The following is a 22,995-nucleotide window of genomic DNA, read 5'->3' on the forward strand; positions in this document are numbered from 1 at the left end:
CTGTTTATTTGTGTTTGCATATTGTGAGACTTTGGAAGGAAGCTGCCTAGATGTGAGAAGAGGCAGGGAAACCATGCAATGAAACTATTAAAAAACAAATACTTTCAGTAATGCTCCCTTTCTGGCATCACTAGCTTCTGCTGGAATGCACAGGCTATTTTTTCAGCTGCAATCCAGAACCCTCTAATGGGCTTATTTCCCCCAGTAATGTACAACAATTGCACAGCATCTTTTTAGATACAATCCATCTTTTAATTAGAGCTCTGCAACATGTCCTGGTGGGATATGAACAAAATACCTACCACCATTAAGAACATAGAGGACTGACAAATAAACAAGAAAATCGCTGGAGACCTGACAGGGTGCTTGCCCCCAGGTTCATGTGCCTGATTGCAGAGAAGCAGGGCGGCACTACAACAAAACAAGAGAAGAGCACACATGAGTCTGCTAGCAAAAGCATTTTAGCTCAGGATGAACGGAAACGGGACCAGACTGGGACAGAGGGTTGTCTTCTCAAACACTCCCAGCAACACGTCACCTTCCAGGCATCCGATGTCCTGCCTCTGCTGAAATTAACAGCAAAGGTTCCAGCGATTTCACTGAAGGGAAGCCTCTCTCTCCCCCCACCCATAGCTTCCCCCACCAAGACTACCTTAAATTCCCAAGATTACACACACAAGCACACCAGTTGTGAAATTTAAGAATTTTGCTCCAACATAAATGATTAACTTTCTTGTGACGTAATGCACAAAGTGCCTCTGAGAATGAGCAGACTGCATTTCCCTCAGAACTGAGGAACTGCTGCCTGCAATGAAAAACATGCAATCAAAGGGCAGGAAAGAGGATTCCAGTGCAGGTGACATAGCTTCCAGGAAGCCTGATCACCTTCTCACACTGTCTATGTCTATCCATCTCTTCCCTTTCCTCCTTTTCCCCCTCCCACCCTCTTTTTAAAGCACTGTTGCATCTTCTTTCTATGCAATAGAAACACTCCATCCCTGCAATGTAGAGGTCCACCACTCCACCACCACCCATGTCTTCAGCACATACATGAAAAGGCATTTAACTCCCTTCAGATGCCCATGCCTGCCATGTACTTAATTTTTGTCTCACTTTACCAGTGTTAAATCCCAGAATACAGGATGTAATAATAAATAAGCCACCTCTGAGCATGTACTGAATGCCTACCCACTACACTGAGCAACAGTTATCTGTCCCCTTAACAGACAGACACAAGTATCTGTGATGCTTTGGGGGGGGGGGCTGTTTTCAGGTCATTAGCATGGCTCCCCTGTAAGATTAATCCCTCTTGCCACCATTCCATACAGATGGAACCAAGTTTGTTCTCCAAGCACAAGCTATCCAATCCAATACCGTCTTCTCACACACCTGCTCCTGACACTTTCCAAATAACCCTATTTCCCTCAACTTTCAAGCTCCATCCCTTGCACCTCTCAATCCCCATCCCTTGCTGATCTTCAAGAAAATGTTTTTAGAGAGAAAGAGCTGCAGTAGGTCAGCTGGGCTGGAGACATCATTTGAAACAGGAGATTAAAAAAAATGGGGGGGGAGAGAAGGGGGGCAGTATGGGGCGGATGCAGCAACTTCAAACACAGGACGGTCAGGCAGCAACACAACTTGCTGGCTCATGCTGCTTTCAAGCCTCTGGGAACTTCTGTGTAGCTGCATGCTTAATTTTACAAAGCCAGTGACAGGCAGGCTAAAGGAAGGTAGCATTGGCTATATTTGACTTGCTTCTGCCGTGCTGCGTGGAGTATTGATTGGGGGATTACTGCAGCTTGAGCCTGTGGCATGTTTACATGGAAATAAGTCCCACTAACTGACAACTACACACTATTGGAAAAACTATGCCCCAGGCTCTCCCACAGCTCCATTGCTAGAGCATCTCAGCAATTCTCATTCACCAACGATTTACAGTTGCTACTCTCAGGAAAGCAATGGGAAACTTCACAATTGCATGGCAAACCTGGCTACTGCCAGATCACCAATAAATACATAAAGTGTGAGCCACATCCACACCACACATCTTCAAACAGCCACTTGCAGGTGCCTGGGAACCTGGACTTGGTTCCAGTTTAGTAGCATAGGTAAAAATGTTTAAGGCACATGTACGCTACAAACATCATGCCGCCAAGTAACAACCTGCATGCACAGCTATCAGGCTTGTCACATGAGTGGAGTTGTTGTCCTATAAGAGTTAGCTAAAATTAATTCAGGAATCTGGGACCAAGGAATCTGACCTGCACACTAGGCAGTGCAGTGCTTACACTACCTTTAACCTGTAGCACCTTAGAGACCAACTAAGTGTGTTCTGGGTATAAGCATCCATGTGCATGCACACTTCTTCAGATTGGTATCTTTGGTCTGCCCTGGACCTTTTAACCCTTTGGAATCCCCCAAAGAGTTAATTTCTCCCTATGTATACTTACTATCACCGAGGATCAGCTCAACTTCCTCATCAGCGTCAGAGTCTTCATCTTCTCCTTCATCTCCCTCTTCAAGCAGGTTGGCCAGCTCCTCATCATCAGAAGGCGAGAAGTCGTTTTCTCCATCCTCTCCTGCATTCTCGTTGTTTTCCTCTTCCTCCAGATCAGCCTCTAGAAGCTGGTCAGTGTCCAGCTCGTCAAGGTCATCTGTGTCATCCTCATCCTCGTCATCATCTTCTTCCTGTTCTTCCTCCTCCTGAAGAGATATCAAGAAAACCATTAAAATAAACAAAAACTGAAAGGGCTGAAAGCAACGTAACAGAGATACGTGTGCTGCCACTGGCTCCTCCTGAATAACATCCCTCTTCAGGTTTTGTTTTTTTTAAATGTATTTTTATTGTTACGCGAGCAAAAGGTTGTTAGCTAGCACCACATGGCCTTTGTATGTGCTTCTCAATTCAACAGAAGCCTGACTACCTTGAAGTAGTCAGTACAATCTTTTAAAAGCTGTTATTTGCAACACAGCAAAAGACAACACAGAAGAGGATATTTGGCAAAGAACATAAAGAGCTTAATCTGGTTTTGCCCTATATAACATCAATCCCATTCAAGGTGAAACAATGAGGAGAGAGAGGTTTTGTGAATGAGAGGGTGATCCTGAGTGTGGGTTTTGTTGTTGTTGATCTCCGTTATGTCCTAATGAGGAAAGTAACTGTACTAGAGACAAGCACTGACAAATTTCTTATGCTTTCCACACACGGCTAGTTCCCACTGAGGAGAAGAAAAGACAATCCACATGCTCACAAACTGAATGCCACCCATTTGCTAAGATTAGTTGCTAACAGAGAAAAGGGTTCCTAGAACTAGGTTCCCAATGCCACTTCTTCTCAACAAGATCATCAGGACTTGTATACTGATATACTAGGCCCGTAATGTACATTCTGGGTGGTCCACGTGCAAAGGCAACTTTGTGCAAAGTCAGAATGACACCCAGAGCCACCCTCGCCATTTGAAATCTCTCAAGATCAGGGCCATCCAAGATCTCATGAGACGGCCCCACAAAATTTCACTGGAGCACCCCAGAGGCCTTGTGCGACCATCCCACAGCCCTGGAAGCAAAGCTTGAAAAACTGTTTCTGCCGTTGCATGTTATTCTCATATATATATGTGTGTGTGTGTGTGTTTTTAAAAAAGGTTTTTTCAAATGGCCTTGTGAGATCTAATGAGAGCCTCCAGAGTCCAGGAAGCAAGGGTCTCCTGGTTGCTTGCTTTGTTTGCAATCCACCTGAACCTGCAATCACCTAAGAAAAATAAGTGTTAGTTGCTGGCTATTGTAATTAAAAGATTCACACCTGAAGTTTCATTTCACCCTGTTCAGCACGCACCTTCTTCAAGACTGCATACAGACAAACGGACAAAGCTGAAGTGACAGGTATTATGCACTCCAAAACTCACACTCTAAGCACAATCCGGTAACGTACAATCAATGACAGCAAATAGTGATTATTAGTTCTTTAAGTTTTATTTATGGCATATATTCAAATCTCACAAGCCTTCAACAAATGCACACTAGAATTATGGAACTGTAGAGTTGGAAGGGACCCCAGGGGTCATCTAGTCCAACCCCCTGCAATGCAGAAATCTCAGCTAAAGCATCCATGACAGATGGCCATCCAGCCTCTGCTTAGAAACCTCCAAGGAAGAAGAGTCCACAAACGCCTGAGGGAGACAGTTCCAATGTTGAACAGCTCTGACAATCAGAAAGTTCTTCCTGATGTTACAAGGAAGGAGATTCCGATTAAACAAGCTTACAAGTTTCTCAGTGAAACACACCCTTGTTTGGTCAAGAATATGCCAGGCACCCTCTGTGGAAAAACATCTTTTTCAGCTTGCAGAAAGCAGATCTCCCCATCGTATTATATTCCTATACTTTGTTTCCATACAACTGACCACCTCACAACGCAAAAAACAGCATGTCCTAATCACAAAATTATTAACCAACGGGAACACCTCAGACTAGAAATGCATCCCAACAATACTGGTTGGTAGAAGAAAATGTTTTAGAATCCATGTCTTGGAAGAGGAGAGGGATCCCTCTTTAGAGAGAAACTTATCTTCCTAGGCCTACAAGTAAACTACAAGTTGTACCGTACAAATAAAAATCTGGCTTTTGATCAATAGGCAAAAACTAACACTTAGTAGTTGTATAGTACTACATCTCCCAAGCACTCCCAAACACTTCCTGCACAATACATCTGAATAAGAAGTCTTCATAGTTCCTTTACGTTTCTTCTAGACCCTACAGCAGCATAAAGTTGGATCCAGACATAGAGTAAACCCACTGAAATCAATGAAACTTAGGTTTGTAAAGTATAGCTGTTTAAGTCTCACTGGTTTTAACAAGTCGACTATGTATGACTAACTCTGCATTCAACCCATAGTATGTACATAAAGTCACCTTGCGAGAGTTTCTCTAGTCAAACAGCTCCTGAAAAATACCAAGTTTCAGGAAAATCAATTCCCTTTCTACCATGACCTCTTTCTTTATCCTAATTTATGTTTCCTTCCATTAACTGGGGTTTTAAATTATTCTGTAATACTGAGTCTATATTCCTTCTATAGCTTAACTGTTTTCTGCCACAGAAAAGCTAAACTATTTTTATGAGAATGTGACTCTTATTTTATAAAGCATCATTTTCCACCCTTTTGGTCTCTTGAGAACTCGAGTGAAGACATAAAATTCTTAACAGATGGAACATACAACAACGGAACAGAGGTTCTTCAACACATTTGACCACAATTTCACCTGGCTTCATTTGTGGTCTACATTAGATAAGTCCACACAAACAATAATTCCAATCGCCTTGCAACTATACTGGAGGAAGAGAGGTGAGAGAGGGAGCACGTAAGCCCAAAATTCATGAACGTAACTGTAAACCATGGTTTATTGCTACATCCAAACCATCTGCAGCCAGTAAAACCAATTATTCTGCTTCTACAGACATACACAACTATACATACACATCTGTGTGTATCAGCCTGTATATATCTATACATAAAATATAAATGGAGTTCCCTCACAGAATGTGTTTTTACTATTATGTTATATGTTCCAATCTGCAATAAATGAATTCAATTTCATATAAAGTTTGTTATCCTTCATTTAATCACAATGTATGTTCATCTTAATGGCTGCCCTAAAAGGTGAGGAGGAAATGTATTAAATAAAACTATGCCCTCTCTGAATAGTCTTACTGCTTTTCCAGTACTAAAGTAGAAACAGTATTGTTACTTTCCTTCCTGTGTCTTTCCCAAACCTTATTGTGGAGGCATGAATACCCAGGGAAAAAATGGGGATGGGTGGGGGTGAGAAACGGTTCCTCTCCCCCCAAGCCTTCACAACTCTACCTTATCCCTAATCCTTTCCTCAACCCACACCAAGTTTGAGTTCATTTGCTTCTTTGATCATTATAGAATGTGCTCCAGACAAAAATATTTTAGTGGCTTTTTTTTTACCTTTAGCTTTCAAAAAAGTACAGTCATACCTCATGTTATGTTTTCTTCATGTTACGTTCTTTCAGGTTATGTCCTACGGCGACCCGGAAGTTCTGGAAAGGGTTACTTCCGGGTTTCGCCGCTCACGCATGTGCAGAAGTGCAAAAATGACGTCACGTGCATGCGCAGAAGCGGTGAATCGCAACCCACACATGCGCAGACACGCCACTGAGGGTTGCACTCTTTTCATGTTGCGAACGGGTCTCTGGAACGGATCCCATTCGCAACTGTGTACATTCAAATTCCTCATGGGTCATTGAAAACAAGACGCAGAACTGACTAGGCATATTAGTACACATTGAGCAAGATTCTTACCATAGGCTTCTATGCAGACCCAGAAGACATGGATAGATGGGACACACGCAACACAGCAAACAATTTGTCATAGGTGCCAAATTGGGGTGAAGAGATAAAACACAGTTATTGCCATTCTACAGCTTTAGCCAGTTAAAACAGTAACCACCTATCTACCGTTAAGTTGCAAAAGTTGTTTCGATATGTAACACACGTTTTGCCTTTATTTTAGGCAGCAAATTCAGGGAGTGACCCTTAGCCCAAAGGCAGGGTGTGCCTGTTGTGCCTGGAGAAGGTTCAGTCCCAGCAGCATCTCCAGTTAGAAGGACCAGGGAGCAGCAGGCAAGGTAATATCCTGATACCCTGGAGAGTGACTGCCAACCTGTACAGACTGCACTGAGCTATACAGACAAATAGCTTCATCTGATATAGGACAGCATCTGATGCTCCCAGACAAGGCAAACTTAAGGCCAACCTTTTATTCCCCCCTCCAAAAAAACCCCCCACACTCTCATAATTCATAAATTAATACTAAACCAATTAGATTTTTCAAAAGTCCTACACTACTAGCTTCACTTCTGTTAAATGTGTCAGGCATGCCTTTATACTGAAACTCTGCTACGGAATAAATCTGTTCAGTTTTAGTTAATTGTGTGTACAAAGTGATCCGTAGTGAGCTAGTCGTTGAAAAACTAATATTTGAGCATTAAATGGTCAGTTGTGAATTGCTTGGATACCGTGCTTGATTTTGGATACTGAATCTTTAAATTTCCTGGAATTGTATGTGATTAAGTACACCTGTGGATAGCCATTAGAGTTCTGCCAACAGTATCAGCTCACTACACTGTTAAGTGATTGCTGATCAACTGCTAATTTATGTACCTGTGGGGACTGTTTATTTGGTACTTGTTTATTATTTATTATTGGGTGTTTATCCAGCTTTGGGAAGGCAGCATGAGGGCTGTGGGAAGGGGCGTCAAACGTTGCCAGAGGCTGCCCAAAAAAGCCTCAAGAGCTGCATGTGGCGGACCACGCTGCTGTGGATATTCAGGCCTACCTTTTAGAGGTGCTATACTGTTTTCCTTTCGGAAAGGCAAAGTCTTAAGTATTCAAAGTCACCATTCTAGAGAAGAAAACATCCACTTACAAGTAACAAGCAATTAAGGTCCATAATCTAACAGTTCAGATGACTATACCCCTCACAAAAGTCTATTGTGCTACACCAAGCACAATGCCTCAATTCTCCCAATGAGAACGACATAGGTGAAAGGAAAAGAAGCCTTGAATTACGGTGCACTGAAAATGATTATGGGCTGGAACAGCTTGTCACAAGTGGGTGCATCTCTTGCTTAAGATGACCACCTGGTCTCTGCACTAAGAGGGATTTTAGACTCACCTGCAGTTATCCATATCAAGTTCCTCAAATAGTTGCATTTATAAATAATTTGGATCTCTCTGCAAGGCTACCTACATTAGCTACCTTTCCATTCTAGCAGATGATAAAATGGATGGGGCCATTCAGAATCATTTAACCCATACCATGCTATTATAGGAAAGGTGGTAGGACCTGGGTTTTTCTTGATCACTTTCACCACAGCCCTGTGAGGCCCTAAGACGTCACCATGTCATGCTTCAAAGGAAGGATTTATTGGCAGAAGTCAGGTAAGCCACATGCATAGGCCCATCCCTTTTTGCCAACAAGCCCCCAATCTGCCTCAGCCACTTAACTGTACTGCATTATGCACGCTGAGCAAGACTAACAGGCAAGAGTGGCTGGATCTATGTACCACTGAGGTAGAGTGGCCACACCAACTATTGACACTATGAGAGCACCACACAAACTGGGCTGCACTACAGAACAAGTTGGATGCTAAGACTCGGCTCAGCTGAGAATGCCCTGAACACGTGCAGAGTACCTTTCAGGTATCACTTAGTAACCAGCTATCCCACACTCTTGAGAACAGGGTGGTCTTCTAACGCAAAGAACCTGCTTCCAATTGGCATTGGATACTTGATGCAACCATTTAAACAGAACGGTGGTCATGGCCAAGACCCATACCTCTCTCCACAGACTGAACATTATCCAGTTTCCGGGTTGCGTGTAAATAGCTGAACTATGGAAAAGGTTGATCTTGGCCACTGACGTGATGCTCTTAAAGGCATATGTCTCCAAGGGATGTGAAAGAACTAAGGTGGAAGAAGAATCAGCACTTGCCTCTCTCCTGAAGCTGGCAATTTCCCTGTCCTACCCCCTGACCCCGAATACCTCCAACTGTAGATAGTGAACAAAGCAAGATGGGGAAATCCTGTACCTAAAAGCTAGACAGAGGTTAGCTGGGGGGGTGGGGCTTCAACTAAGGGAGCCATACAGTACTAGGAACGATTCATCCACCCAAGGCCTACTTGATGGAAGAAGACCAAGAGTGATTCCAGACAGAACACTTTTTTTCAAGTTTCAGAAACACCGGTAGTCCCCATTTCTCATCCCTGGCAGTCCAAATGGCAAATGAAGAGCTAGAAGAATTGGCACAGCTCCAAAGAGTTGTACAGGAAGTGGCAGGGAACACACCTCACAACACACAGCTCCTCTATTTTGTGATGTCTTATCTCTTCTTCCTTTCCAGTTTAGCTCTACACTACGTAATCACCCCTAGGCAATGCAGTAGCTAAGCTTTCTACATTGGCAGCGGGAGACAGCAAAACAGCTAGCAAAACAGCAGGAACAGAAACTACTACGCTCTGATATAACTCTTAGCATTTTGGCTCCAAAAGACAACATCTCTCTTAAAATTAAGAATAACTCTGAATACCTTGCAGAGCAGCAGTGGAGAAGTACCGAAAATATGTGGGGCTGAAATTGTAACTACAACTTGTAAGAACAGGGTTTACTAAAGCCTAGTGGGGGGGGGGGGGCTTACACACAAACCTGCCAATTTCCTATAAATAATCATAGACTCACAGAATTGTAGAGCTGGAAGGGCCCCTAAGGGTCATCTCTTCCAACTCCCTGCATACAACACTGTTTTGCTCAAATCATTCTTTATCTTTATTATTTGGCTTACCCTCCAGCATGCCCCTAGCAAATGAGAGGGGCTTCTATACAGCTGGACAGACTTTCTTCCAGGCTTGACAACTCATTGCATCTGACACCTCATTTTGTCCATTTATTCTGCAGGAAGCAAGCAAGCATGAACAGACGAGGGCGCAAAAATCACTGCTGTAAAGCAAAGAAGTGCCACCAGGTCTAGGCACCTCTGGGAAGCCAGCATTGGCTCTGATGTCATAGCTCCATTGCTTGAACAACCATGGTTTAAAGCAACAACTTCATACTTGGAAAAATTAATTAAGAGAGACGCAGAGCCGATTTCCCCAAGACTCAAAACAAATTGGAACACCAACATTTGAACTTATAATGTAAAGCTATCTGCTGCCTGAGGAAAACGTTCAACTTTCAAATCAGGACTGGGGACGTAGGAGTTTCTGATGGGTGGGTGTAACAATAAGCATTCAATTAAATGGATTATAGGAGGTCAAGAACAGACAAAATATTTAATTCCACCCCTCCTTACAATAAAAGAGCAAATAACTGCCCAATGAGAAAGTTTCCGAGCATCCTAATCTAAATGACATACCTTGAAACCAAGCAAAGTAATTTTATTCTGAGTTAAGCAAAAAGAAAAAGGTTTCAACTTTCCTCTGCCATGACTGCAGCTTTGACTTTGTTTCTATTGTAAACACTGATGGTATTTCTACCCTGGAACAAACAAGCAAAAACAATCCAACCAACAACCATACAGAATCATTTGGCAGACAGTTTGGCACAAAGAAATGTACCAAACTTAGGAAGTCACATTACTTTCTGCAACCCTAAGCAGCAACAGTATTTTAGCCATTTTAAGAGTTAACTACAATAGAGTATATCTGTGAAACAATGGTCCTAATACACAAGGAAAAAGCAGAATCTCTTAAGCAGCTCTGGATTCATTTCCACAGTATGCATTGGCCCACTGCAAAGGAAGTCCACCTATTTGATTGTTGGAAATGTAGCTGCTGTGTGAGTGCCAGGAAAATCCATAAATCACCACGAGAAGACATATTAATAACTCTCTCTTTTCTCATTCACCTCCTGAACAGAGCCACTCATTTGGTTGCTTAGTTTAGGCATGCTGCGACTGATTCATTCAATCACTTATTAACATAGTAAAAGCAATTAACAAAAAAAAAGTGAAGACAAACAACTAATATCACTACTGCAAAAATAAGGGACACCAAAAAACTGTTCCTGCTTGCAGCTCAACAAATACAAGGTACTTCACTCATCAGAACTCAACTCAAAATTGCTTTAGTGTGCTGTCTGTTAAAACAAACCAAAACCATGTAAGATAAATAATATACAATAAAGATTTAGGGTTGCACCCAGTGTAGTGCTACGCAGTGTGTTTCATCAGCCCAGGGATCCCCACTTGCACAACTCCTTGCACCCCACCCTACAAATCTGTTCTAGGTTTCCTTCCCGAGATGTTAGTTGGATACCACCCTTAAAAGCTATTTTCAAAGCTTTTCTAAAAAGTTTAACAAAGGAGACATTTTGTATATGCTACCTGGTCTTCCTCCTCATCCTCCTCATCTTCTGCCAAACGCTGCCTGCCCACCTCGTAGAGCCTGCAGACAGTATCCATGTTCATGGCATCCATGCTTCCTTGGTTCTGAAACAGGAACCAGATACCAAGTGTGGTAGGTTAGCTTCCATCCAACATGCTGGACTGACAAATTCAGCAACACCACCTGCATCATCATCATCATCTCTCCATCCCAGTTACACACCTACACTTACAATTGAACAGCTGTTTGATTACCTTGTTTGGTTCTTGTAATGCAAGAAAAAGACATTTACCTCAATCACCGCCAAGTAACAGTCCTTTGTGTCTGTACACAGGTCAAATATGTTCCTTTTCACATCAATGGTGGCTGGAAAAGAACACATGTTTTAATCCACATTTAGCCAAGACAAAAGATGCTGAAAGCCAAAAAAAGAAACAAAGAAAACCTCAAAAAATTGAGAAATGTATTAAATCATCAAATTGTAAAGTTGGAAGGGACCACAAGAGTCATCTAGTCCAACACTCTGTAACGCAGGAATCTTTTGCCCAACATGGGGCTCAAATCCACGACTCTGAGATTAATAATCTTATGCTCTGACTAAGCTAACCATGTGCCTAACAGTCTATCACCTTCTTCAGAGCAAAAACATTTTTCTTGCACTAACAGGATGATTCATTCAAAGCTACAGGCAAAAACATATCAGGCATAGTGTAACCTTTTAATAAATCTCTCCATGATGAGCATGATTTCAAAGCATTGCCTTGTTTTACATATATAGACAGGGGAGGAGGGTTCTGGTCCTCTTGGTGCAACCCCTTCTTTCCCTAGCTGTTCACAAGGAAATCCTTTTTGGTGAAACTGAACCACAACTGCATTCTTAAAAGGAGGTGTAATGATATCTATGGCCGTTTCTCCAGGAAGCAAGCTAGAAGCTTTCTGCAAAGGAAGTGAAAGTAATATACAGTGGTACCTCAGGTTAAGTACTTAATTCGTTCCGGAGGTCCGTTCTTAACCTGAAACTGTTCTTAACCGGAAGCACCACTTTAGCTAATGGGGCCTCCCGCTGCCGCCATGCCACCGGAGCACGATTTCTGTTCTCATCCTGAAGCAAAGTTCTTAACCCAAGGTACTATTTCTGGGTTAGCAGAGTCTGTAACCTGAAGCGTATGTAACCTGAAGCGTATGTAACCCAAGGTACCACTGTACGTAGTTTTGCTCAATATAAATTCAGGTAAGCGCAAGCACAATCTTTACCAATTGGTTTGTAGTCTGTTGCATTGAAAGTCCTGAAAGATGATCCAAAGGGACTCCGCATCCTCTCTTCCAGAAGATCATCTTCATCGTCGGCCTGCAACATTGCTGATCAAGGGGAAAAGGTGTTTAAGTAAGCCGTTTCTGATGGTCTAAAATTGTTTTAGGAGCATAGGAAGCTGCCTTTTACTGAGCCAGCCTAATAGTCCATCGAGCTCAGTACTGTACACACTGACTGGCAGCAGTTCTCCATGGTTACAGGCAGGTGGCATTGCCAGCCCAACCTGGAGATGTGGGAGACTGAAGCTGGTGCTTTCTGCATGCAAAGGGCATGTGACACTGAAACAAGGAGAATGGAACCAACTAGAGCAGCCTTCCCCAACCCGGTGCCCTCCAGATGTTTGGGACTATGAATCCCATAGCCCCTGACCCTTGGGCTATGGTGGCTAGGGCTAAAGAAAAGTGCAATCCAAAACATTTCAAGAGCACCAAGTTGAAGAAGGCTGCCATAGACCAATGGACTGGCATATTCAGAAAAAGGATAGAGAAATTGTAGCGTTTTTCTCTGAAGAATTTGAGCTACCTGTTGAATAAGTATGCATAGGCTTTGAGTTGGGAAGGATGGGCTTGAGAGCAAAGAAAACTGAGTAGGTGAGTACGGCTGAATTGTAAGGAAGAGGAAGGAACAAGTGGGGAAACGGATAGTCTGGAAGAGGGAATGAGATATCAGGGTAACAGCAAGAAGTGCTAGAAAATGAGGAGAAGGAGGAACCAAACAGAACATATATGCAAGGCCCCCAGGAACCAGCAAGCATCCCTTCTGTATTTCTACAAGTAGCAGAAACTAACCAGTCAGTCAAACCGCTGCAAAGTTTCAGCCCTCCTTTGGAACTCTGCAGGAAGGCTTTGTACTCACACAGCTGAGCCAGGAGCCTTTTTTTTAGTGCCAAAACATGCAATTCTGCATGCCTGGACTGTGTATGTTTTTGTTAACTACCACAAAGTAACATAGGAACAGGCATCTTACTAATGGGCATCTTACCTCCATACATGACTGTTCCAGTATGGTTGAAGACGACACGGCACTGATCCAAGGCTGGCACTGTGTGTAGCAAGTGGAAAGTTCGCAGGTCCCACTGGGGAACGTGTTAGGGAATAATCCACGCAATCATCTGTTGCAATACCTGCAGCAGCAATTAGCATGTGAATAATGGGGTGCGGGTGGCACTGTGGGTTAAACCACAGAGCCTTCAGCTTGCCAATTGGAAGGTCAGCAGTTCAAATCCCCACGACGGGGTGAGCTCCCGTTGCTTGGTCCCTGCTCCTGCCAACCTAGCAGTTTGAAAGCACATCAAAGTGCAAGTAGATAAAGAGGTACCACTCTGGTGGGAAGGTAAATGGCGTTTCCGTGCACTGCTCTGGTTCACCAGAAGCAGCTTAGTCATGCTGGCCACATGACCCGGAAGCTGTACGCCGGCTCCCTCGGCCAATTAAGCGAGATGAGCGCCGCAACCCCAGAGTCGGCCACGAATGGACCTAATGGTCAGGGTTCCCTTTACCATTTAATGCCAAATATATTGTTGATAGATGTTACAGAAAATGCCAGTGGCAAAGCTGCCACCAAGATCAAGCTGGACTTCCCAGTATCTAGGACTTCCTCTAGCCCAGCCTTCTTCAAGCAAGTGTCATTGTTTTGGACTAGAACTCCCGTCAGTGCCAACCTGGATGGCCAATGGTCTGCATTATGAGATCAGGGATGATGGCACTAGGTTACAGAAGGCTGGTCTACTCCTACACTTAGGTCTGATTGTCCAATCTTCCTCCCTGGCCCAATTCCGAACTGCCACCCTCATTAATATTTGAGAATCAGACAACAATGACTCTCTGAATTCGACTTTACAATATTGCCTTGCAAAGTGCTTTGTCCTAGCCACTTTGAACAGGAGGGCCCAAATTGGCATTGCAATATGTGTAGCCAACAAACTTACTAATCCAAGCTACTGCCCTATCTTGAAGAATCCTATTATTGCACTTCACCCGATAAAACAAGAAACATTATACCACATTCTGCAATCATTTGTTCAGCACGCCAAGCTCCTTAAGATCATTGTGTGAGTCACAGCTCAGGCACAAAGGATACAATTTCTGTGTTGACTATGACTTCCAGCCCATTTGGATGAAAAACACCACTGATGGTCATGTTGAATTTATCAAACTTGTGAATAGCCTGTGCAGAGCGGACATCCCAAAGGACGCCATCATTTAAGACAAGGTCGTCTGTGGGGTTAAAAGTGGCACAATTCTTCTTGTAGTTGTTTGCAAGATCTGGATTAAACAGAGTTAACAGCTTGTTGCCAGTCTGAATATCATAGATCTTTTGGATTAAAAAGAAGAAAAGAAAATAGTCAAGATCTGCAATTCGTTTGCATCTAAAGAGAACAAAAGTATGTGCAATAGTGTCAAAATCATTTTTTGCAGACAACCACCTGCCCTGAGTTTGCTCAGAATTTACAAGTTCATGATCAGTCTCTGTGGGAGTGCTCAGTGAATTCATTCTGTATTCTGACAATGCCCAGAAATCATTACAGACACTAATGGGTTAGAGAGAAATCAAAGGGCATTACAGTGGTACCTCCAGTTACGAACGGGATCTGTTCCAGAGGCCCGGCCATATCCCAAAATCTTTGTAACTGGAGGTGCCTGTTCTGCGCATGCGCACAGCACTGTAGAGCGCTTCTGTGCAGGTGGCAAACCCACTTCCGGGTTTGCCACGTTCACGACCCAAAGGTTACGTTACCCGAAGGTAACGTAACCCAAGGGTCCACTGTACTGCGTAAAGCCTACCTACAGTAAGGTTAAGAGGCAGGTGGTATGCTTCATTTGCTAAGCTTATGTAACAGTAGGTGAATTATTTGCATTGCTACCTACTGCCATGTTAGGAGTACATTTTAAGAATTCTAAGAAGGGTTGTCTCTTCCTAGATTCCCACAGTCACCAATCAGGGAAAACAAGTAGCAGGAACCTCACAAGTATCAAAGAGTCCCCTGCATTTATTTCCTAGCTCTTGAATTAAATCATTTTTCCTATACCTTGATACTCTCAACAACAAAGTGTCTTTTAAATTTACATAATCCTCTTTTTAAAAAGCAGCAAAAGAATAAAAAAAAAACATTGTAAAATGGCACTACACTGTTTTTCTTAATAACTGAAGAAACAAACCTATTGGACAAAGGACCAAACCTGTGTTGTTCCGTTGTTGTAGCCATGTTAGCATGTCACGGCAAAATCAGTTAAGAATTTTGCAGCACCCTTAAAGACTACTGATTACGGAATAAGCTTTTATAAGATGGATCCTAGTCTACAGAAGCCTATGCCATAAAAATATGCTAGTCTTTTAACATGTTACAGGGTGAGTGTGCTGTAAATTTAAGAAAACAATTTAATTTTTATTTCAGCTGCTTTTCATAAATTGCTGCAGATTCACTGCTTCTTACTTCTGCGCTCTGTGTAGCACTTTGCTCACAGCTGATACTAAATAGTAATATTGCCAATTTGTACTTTCTGCTTCAATACAGGAATGTTTTCTGAGATTGCTTCAAATTTTAAACGAGTCAACCAAGAACAACCTTTCACAAGTCACGTAAGCTATCCAAACTGGCAATGCATGAGGTTTCTAGAGCAGTGTAACCTAAGGAGCGCATCCACTACTGCTCATTTACGATGGAAATTTCTTTCTTAATTGCCAGAGAATGTGCAAACTGACCAAGAAGTAAAGGCTGCTGCTCAGAAAACAGTGGTGCAGAGTCTCAATCCATTACGGGGGGGGGGGGGGGGAAATCCCTAATTGAGATTAGGGATCATGGGTAATGAAACAGACTACTATAAAGGATTCCATGTACCACATGGTGGAAAAAGCGTCACAAAATGAAAAGTTACCATTCTGACATATATGCTAAAAAGATTTTTGCAGACTTGTTTTCTTTAAAATTATTTTCATATAGATGCTTAACTGGAAATCAAACCATACGCTGAACATTTGAATTTGTTTCTTTTACCCTTCTCTCAGATACATTTTATGTACGGGATCCTTTAAACACTAATTTCCCTTTGCCAAAGCTAAGAATACATTTTTTTAGCCTGTTGCCTCCCAAATGACCGGATCATGAGGTAAGATCAGATTTCTTTTGAAGGCTAAGATAAAGAACACAGCAGAGCAACATAGAAATAATACTTTGTTTAAATGCAAATATATAGGGAAATCAACAAAAGGGCAAGGAAAATTGTGAAGAATTTGAATAGATTTATGCTTTATGACATTTGTCTTCCTAAAGTAAAACAGTCCCCGAGATTAACTCTGCTTGACACTGCCACCTTCAGATTGCTTCTAACTCCTCAGAACAAAGAATATTTGATATGTTATACTAGAAAAGTAAAATTACTGGCTCATTTTCATTCATCCTAAAATAAAGTACAGATTCTCTTTAAAATCTCTAACAATTTATTTTTAAACCAACGAGGAAACATTAAATTATATATTGGGGGGGGGAGGAAATAATTTCCAGGTGAATGTGTCCTAGGAAACAATCCAGAAAATGTCCTTTATGATGAATCAACTAGGCTAGGGGAAGCGGGTGGTGCTGTGGGTAAAACCTCAGTGCCTAGGACTTGCCGATCGTATGGTCGGCGGTTCGAATCCCCGCGGCAGGGTGAGCTCCCGTCTTTCAGTCCCAGCTCCTGCCCACCTAGCAGTTCGAAAGCACCCCTAAGTGCAAGTAGATAAATAGGTACCGCTTTATAGCGGGAAGGTAAACGGCGTTTCCGTGTGCTGCGCTGGTGTTGGCTCGCCAGAGCAGCTTCGTCACGCTGGCCACATGACCCGGAAGTGTCTCCGGAGAGCGCTGGCCCCCGGCCTCTTAAGTGAGATGGGCGCACAACCCTAGAGTCAGACATGACTGGCCCGTACGGGCAGGGGTACCTTTACCTTTACCTTTACAACTAGATCCCCAAAGGAAGGGCAGGCATAACACCCAGGAGGGGCCCAGGTTTCACCATTGGACATTAATGAGCCAATGAGGTCAAAGGTCATCTGATCCATCCTCCATGAAGCAAGTTCCATCACCAGATCTATCCATGGCACATTTGAACTAATTGCTAGATCTCTTTCAAGCAACGTCAGAGTTTCGTATCTGAAGAAGTGTGCATGCACATGAAAGCTCATACCAATAACTAACTTAGTTGGTCTCTAAGGTGCTACTGGAAGGAATTTATTTATTTATTTATTAAATTTTGTTTTGATCAGAGCTTAGTTAGCCCTCTCTAGCTCATTTACAGAGCACTTCTGTTACGTAATAGCTATGGTTGGGCTACTGAATTTCATTTTTTATTTCAGTTCACCAAACTTGTTCAGTATTAATCTCATCCTATACCGCCAAGGATGATAAATCTGTGGTCCTTTAGCTGTTGATAAGACTACAACTTCCATCAGTTCCAGCCAGCATGGCAAACTATCAGGTTTGATGGGAGCTGTGGAGCCATAACATTTGGAGCACCACGAGTTCCTCATCCCCACCCTATGCAATGTTTCAAAGTTCTTCCCATAAGATATGGTTCTGGCATGCAAATGGCTACAACATGCTTACACAGAGAATATTAAATTGGCTTCGGAGATTTTAAAAGTGATACTTACATGGGCAATGTCCCCCTTTGTGCCAATAACCCTGTCCTGAGAGTGCTTGCTGAATTCCACATAGTGGTCGTCTGTGAAGGAATGCCTGCACAGGAGAATCAAATGTTCAATACTCAGTAAGAGATCAAAGCAACAATGTTTCTCAACAGTCATTTTGTGCACCTTTTAACCCATTATTGCATCACATAATACAGAATATATTGGTTCTTGAGCTAATCATAAAATATAGTCACTCCTCTGCTACTATAAAACCCAGCTATATTCACTACTAGGGCAATCTTTACCTATCTGTCATCTGCCTAATATGCATTCAAATGAGTCCATAGGATTATAGTCACTTAACAGATTGCTCCTTTAATAGTCTGGTCTATCGGGGTAATGAGAACACAATAAAGAGCGTACATACTTGGTTTCAAAGACAGACTTCATTCCCCACAATGCAGAAAGAGGCTGGCTCCAAGATGCAGATGTCAGCAGTAAAGAGCCGTCCTGCAGTTTAGGGGAGACAACAAAGAAGCAGAAGTGTATTGTTATTACGCATGTGGATGTATTCTTATTTAGCAGGATGTTGGGGGAAATTCCCTGCCATTTTGTTCTGGGAAGAAAGAAAGCCATCAGAGCTGCTAATTGTGCCACGCTGCAAACAACGTTTTGGGTAGGTAACAATATTGGCAGTCCAACGGCCAACGTCACCACATTTGTCATGCAGGTAAACCCAATGAGTATCTCATCAGCCATTTGGGGTACGTGGCCACTCCAAATGACCTGTTCTGAGCAAAGCTTCATTATCATTATCATCATCATCATCATCACCAGCAGCAGCAGCAGCAGCAGCAACTGCTGGGAGTGGGAGAGAGTTGCTGTAGCACTTGTGTCCTGCCTGCATGCTTCCTCTAGACATCTGGTTGGCAACTTGTGAGAACAGGATGCTGAGCTACGTGTATCTTTGGCTTGATCCAACAGGGCTCTTATGTTCTTATAATGCACAGCAGCATGGGGAAGTGAGCTTTTCACAAGATTAACCTCGACCAAGGGTAGCCAAAATGGTGCTTTCCAAATGGTGTGACTACATTCCTGACCACTGGCCATTCTAGCTAACGCTGATGGATGTTGTCACCCATAAAACCTGGATGGCACCCCATTGGCTTACAACTGTGAGAACTGTCACTTGGAATCAGAGAATTGTAGAGTTGGAAGGGAACACATGGGGTCATCTAGTCCAACCCCCTGCAATGCAGAAATCTTTCACCCAACATGGGGCTCGAACTCATGGCCCTTAGATTAAGAGTCTCTTGCTCTACCGACTGAGCGGGTGATTGTATCCCTTAACAAATTGATTTGTGGCCTCTGTCGGTGGAATATGGGAAATGAGTGCCTTGCAAACAGGGACTGGTCTTCTAGAATAAATCTCTCCCGCAAACTTTCATACTTTCAGATTTAATAGAAAAGCATTTTTCCTGTTTAAATACATATTAAACCCATCAGCCTCATCTCCCTCCCAAATACTGTTGTTATTGTATCCATGCATAACGACTGATCTCTCTTCCCCTGCCACAAAATACTGGATGAGACTGAAACTGACAGGTAACATTTTGCCCCTCCCCTTGCTATAATTCTGTATTACTCACAAGCGGCTTGAATAATAATATACTGGAAATTTGGAGATCTATGACAAATTACAGAAAGCAATCACTAAAAATTCCCACTTATACTAATATATTCAAACCATAACACCCAATGGAAGGGTACACTGTAGTAAGGTAAAAGGTAAAGGACCCCGGGAAGGTTAAGTCCAATCAAATTTGTCTATGGGGTGCAGTGCCCATCTCTGCTTTCAGGTTGAGGGAGCTGGCGTTTGTCCACAGACAGGTTTCCAGGCCGTGTGGCCAGCAGGACTAAACCGCTACAGGCACAACGGAACACAGTGATGGAAGCCAGGGTCCACAGAAATACTGTTTACCTCTCTTTGAAGCGGTACTCATTTATCTACTCACTCTGGTATGCTTTCAAACTGCTAGGTTGGCAGGAGCTGGGACAAGATGACAAAGTGAGAGGAACAATGGAATAGGGGACGGGGTATGAAGCATGTCTTGTTTATAAACAATCCCAAATTAGAAGAGAGGTTTGTGTTCTTTCCTGGCTTAGCGCTGCATCCTGATTCTGAAGGGAGATTTGACTAACCCCTGTATCATTCATGAAGCCTAGAACCACAAGGTTGTTGTGATGCAGAGGCCCACGCTGTTATGTTACTGTTCCTTACCCTAGAAGGCTCAAGGTGTGTGATGGCAGAGTTGTGGCACTTATAGCTGGCCTCCTCCTGCCCACTGAAGACGTTGTAGAGTTTCAGGTGCCCCGTGCAAGTGCCCAGCATCAGGAATCGCTCCCGCGCAGAAAATGCACAACACGTGAAGCCACTCTCATCTTCATTTGCTTCCCGGAACACAGAAATTGGACGGAACCTGAGAAATCAAAGTGCAACTGAGTAAGAAAGCGAGCTGTTAAAAATGCGAGAGGAGGGTTGGCAAATGACCAAACGAAGATTAAAACTGTATACGATAAATTGCTAGGTTGGAAGTGATGACATAAGGGAATGGAAATATCTATGAAAGCTCTGAACATGGAAGATGCTGGAGAAAACTGTCAGTAGATGGAAAAATAAGGAATGGGATACAAAGCCACAGGTTTTGTCCAAAATGCATATGGATACTCAAGTATACCTTTTGGAAAGCTGGATCCAAAGATTCAAAGGAATTGAGAAAAAGCATCTTGCTTACCTGCTGAATATAAGGTGCCTATCAAAGCACCCGCCATCCACCCCGCCGTACTTTGGAAAGGCCGCCCTGCGTGACAGCCGCGAGGTAAAGTTAGTTGGCGCTTGGCGCCTCTGTTTTGGCTCAGGACACTGGTGGGGTGTAAAAAGAGAGAAAGGTGGACAAGTGGCCACAGGGTTCTTGCAGCGAGCATGCTGTTCCCTAAGGTACTCTGTGATTATACTGTCCAGTGTGGGAGGGGAAGGGAGGTGCCTGTCCAGCTGCTTTTTGATAGCTGGGCTCTGGCTGTAGGCGCCATGGTCTGATTTTTGCCGAAGCACTCTGATTTTCCTGCCGTTGCAGGGAGACGGCCTCTCTCGAACAAAGCTAATCCTGCCAATCACTGGAGAGCTGGTGGCCTGAGATGGCCCTGGGAGAGCAAGCGAGCCCTGGCAGGCAGTCTGCCTTGGCTGGGCATGGACAGAGGAAGCAGCAGGAACTACAGAAGGGTGGTTAGTCAACCGGGCAGAAATGCCATTCGCTATACGAGGGGTACGAGGCAGAGGCACAGGAGAGGCGGCAGCAGGAACAGGGGTGAAGGCAGAGGAATGAGAAGCAGCCGTCATGGGTAGATCCGCCTCCTTGGTAAGGATGGTAGCAGTTTCTCCCAGCCCTTTAGAGATGAGATGGTTCCTGATCAAAAGCAGCAGCTCCTTTTCGGGAAACGAAATCCTCGACTGAGCCACGACGTCTGCTTTCTGAAGTCGAGCCAAGGAGACGTCTGTCCCAATCAGCAAGGGTTTCCCAGAGACCCGCTCAATGAGCTCAGCGGCATACTTGCAAAACTTCACGTGCTCGCTGCGCTTATCCTGGAGCACAGGCTCCTTCATCAGCTGCTGGATCTGGCAGCTGCTGAAGAGAGGCAATTTGCTGATGATCTGCCGGACCGTACTGCTCCGGGACAACCCCACCAAGGCTTTGCAGGCCAACGCTCGGATCTGGTCCGCATCCGTAATGGGCATTTTCACAGACAGCAGAGACAGCAGCACCTTGATGCCGTTGTTGGACTGCACTACGTTCCACATCTTGGCCAGGGTGTGCTCGCCGCTCCTGGGTGCCTGGGGGAGCATCCGGCGTGGGGTGCCAGAGATGAATTTGCCAATGCTGGAGATGCGGTTATCTGGGCCGCACACACAGTTAATAATAATCTGAAGGGCTGACTTCTGGATTTCTGCATCGTGGATAAAGAATTCTCCTTCGGCAAGCCCCAGGATGATGCTGATACCTAACAAAAAAGGACACTGAATCAGCAGTCTATCCAAATAGGAGACATCAGTATATAAGAACCTACGAACAGCCCTGCTGGATGAGGCCTATGGCCTACCTGCTCCAGCACTCTGGTCTCAGAGCGGTCAACCAGATGTCCACACGTAGCCCCAAAGCAGGACCTGAGCAACAGCGCCCTCTCCATCCATGATTCCCAGCAAATGGCATTCAAAGGCATCTAGTGCCTCCTGCCTAGTATAGGAGGCAGTGTAAAGCTTACTGAAAATTTCAGCAACCAGTGAAGAGATTTATAAAGTTAAGGATGGAAAGTGACTGAAAAGGTCAAGTTCTACATACCCACAATGGAAATAGAAGTTCCTCCCTCATCCACCGTATCTACCGCCTCTGCTAACTGCAACTGGATTTTAGGAACCACAGTAAGGATGGCCAGAACATCCAGAGCGTAACGCACTGTGTCATTCCTAGAAAACGAAAGCAAGCGGTTGTGGAACCCTTTTAAGGCAAAGATCAGCTACACAAAATAACACAAATCCATTACACCAGCAGTCATTCCAGGCTAGAAGAGTGTGCATGGGGCAGACACTCGCCTGGAGCAAATGACTATGCAAGCAAGCAGTGAGTTACCATGTTCAATTCTCTCACCTAGCATAGTAGGTCTTCCAGTTGCATGCTATTGAAATAAGTTGGAGCATGAGCTGCACACAAGACAGCTTGAGGAAGACCTCTGCTGGATCCCAATAGAGCTGTCCCGGCCCATATTCTATTAGGAACTCCATCATCTCTACAATCTGTTCGTGTGTGTAGGAACAAGCCTGAAAGGAGAAGGTAGCATTCAAGAAGTCTTTTAGCATCATCAATTACTTACGAGACTTTAGAAAAAGTATGCTCCTTAAACCCAATAGTGGCCTTCGGAAAAGGGAGATCCAGAATTGTGGTGACACTGCAAGTAAAGTCCTGTCCCGCTCACACCTTGAGGATCTAACCTCGCACAGTTAGGACACAGAACAAAGCTTCATCTGCTGATCTCAAGGCTCATGCAGGAGAAAGCAATCCTGAAGACAGGGCTTCAGGCTTAGTATCTATCAGTTTAAAATATTTGAGTTTTACCATTCTGCTAAATAAA

General features: G+C 43.7%; 1 protein-coding gene across 3 annotated transcripts in view; it reads right to left on the minus strand.

Annotated features, from left to right (window-relative positions):
- DCAF1 (DDB1 and CUL4 associated factor 1) overlaps positions 1 to 22,995 on the minus strand; it is a 53,523-nt gene that overhangs the window by 4,240 nt on the left and 26,288 nt on the right. For 2 of the 3 annotated variants that reach the window (XM_081900223.1, XM_081900222.1), the window contains exons 12-24: positions 22,515 to 22,684; positions 22,209 to 22,333; positions 20,610 to 21,870; positions 20,096 to 20,294; positions 18,242 to 18,324; positions 17,836 to 17,920; positions 14,290 to 14,523; positions 13,192 to 13,285; positions 12,153 to 12,257; positions 11,191 to 11,264; positions 10,898 to 11,002; positions 2,451 to 2,703; positions 231 to 411 (exon numbers count right to left, since the gene is read on the minus strand). In XM_081900223.1, coding sequence (XP_081756349.1) covers positions 308 to 411; positions 2,451 to 2,703; positions 10,898 to 11,002; positions 11,191 to 11,264; positions 12,153 to 12,257; positions 13,192 to 13,285; positions 14,290 to 14,523; positions 17,836 to 17,920; positions 18,242 to 18,324; positions 20,096 to 20,294; positions 20,610 to 21,870; positions 22,209 to 22,333; positions 22,515 to 22,684 — 2,892 coding nt within the window. In that variant the 3' untranslated portion in view covers positions 231 to 307. Of the gene's footprint in view, positions 1 to 230; positions 412 to 2,450; positions 2,704 to 10,897; positions 11,003 to 11,190; positions 11,265 to 12,152; positions 12,258 to 13,191; positions 13,286 to 14,289; positions 14,524 to 17,835; positions 17,921 to 18,241; positions 18,325 to 20,095; positions 20,295 to 20,609; positions 21,871 to 22,208; positions 22,334 to 22,514; positions 22,685 to 22,995 lie in introns of those variants that run through there. The other variant, XM_081900224.1, reaches the window with a different exon arrangement.

This window comes from Podarcis melisellensis (assembly GCF_964234715.1).
Source record: "Podarcis melisellensis genome assembly, chromosome: 2".
Lineage (NCBI taxonomy): Eukaryota > Metazoa > Chordata > Lepidosauria > Squamata > Lacertidae > Podarcis > Podarcis melisellensis.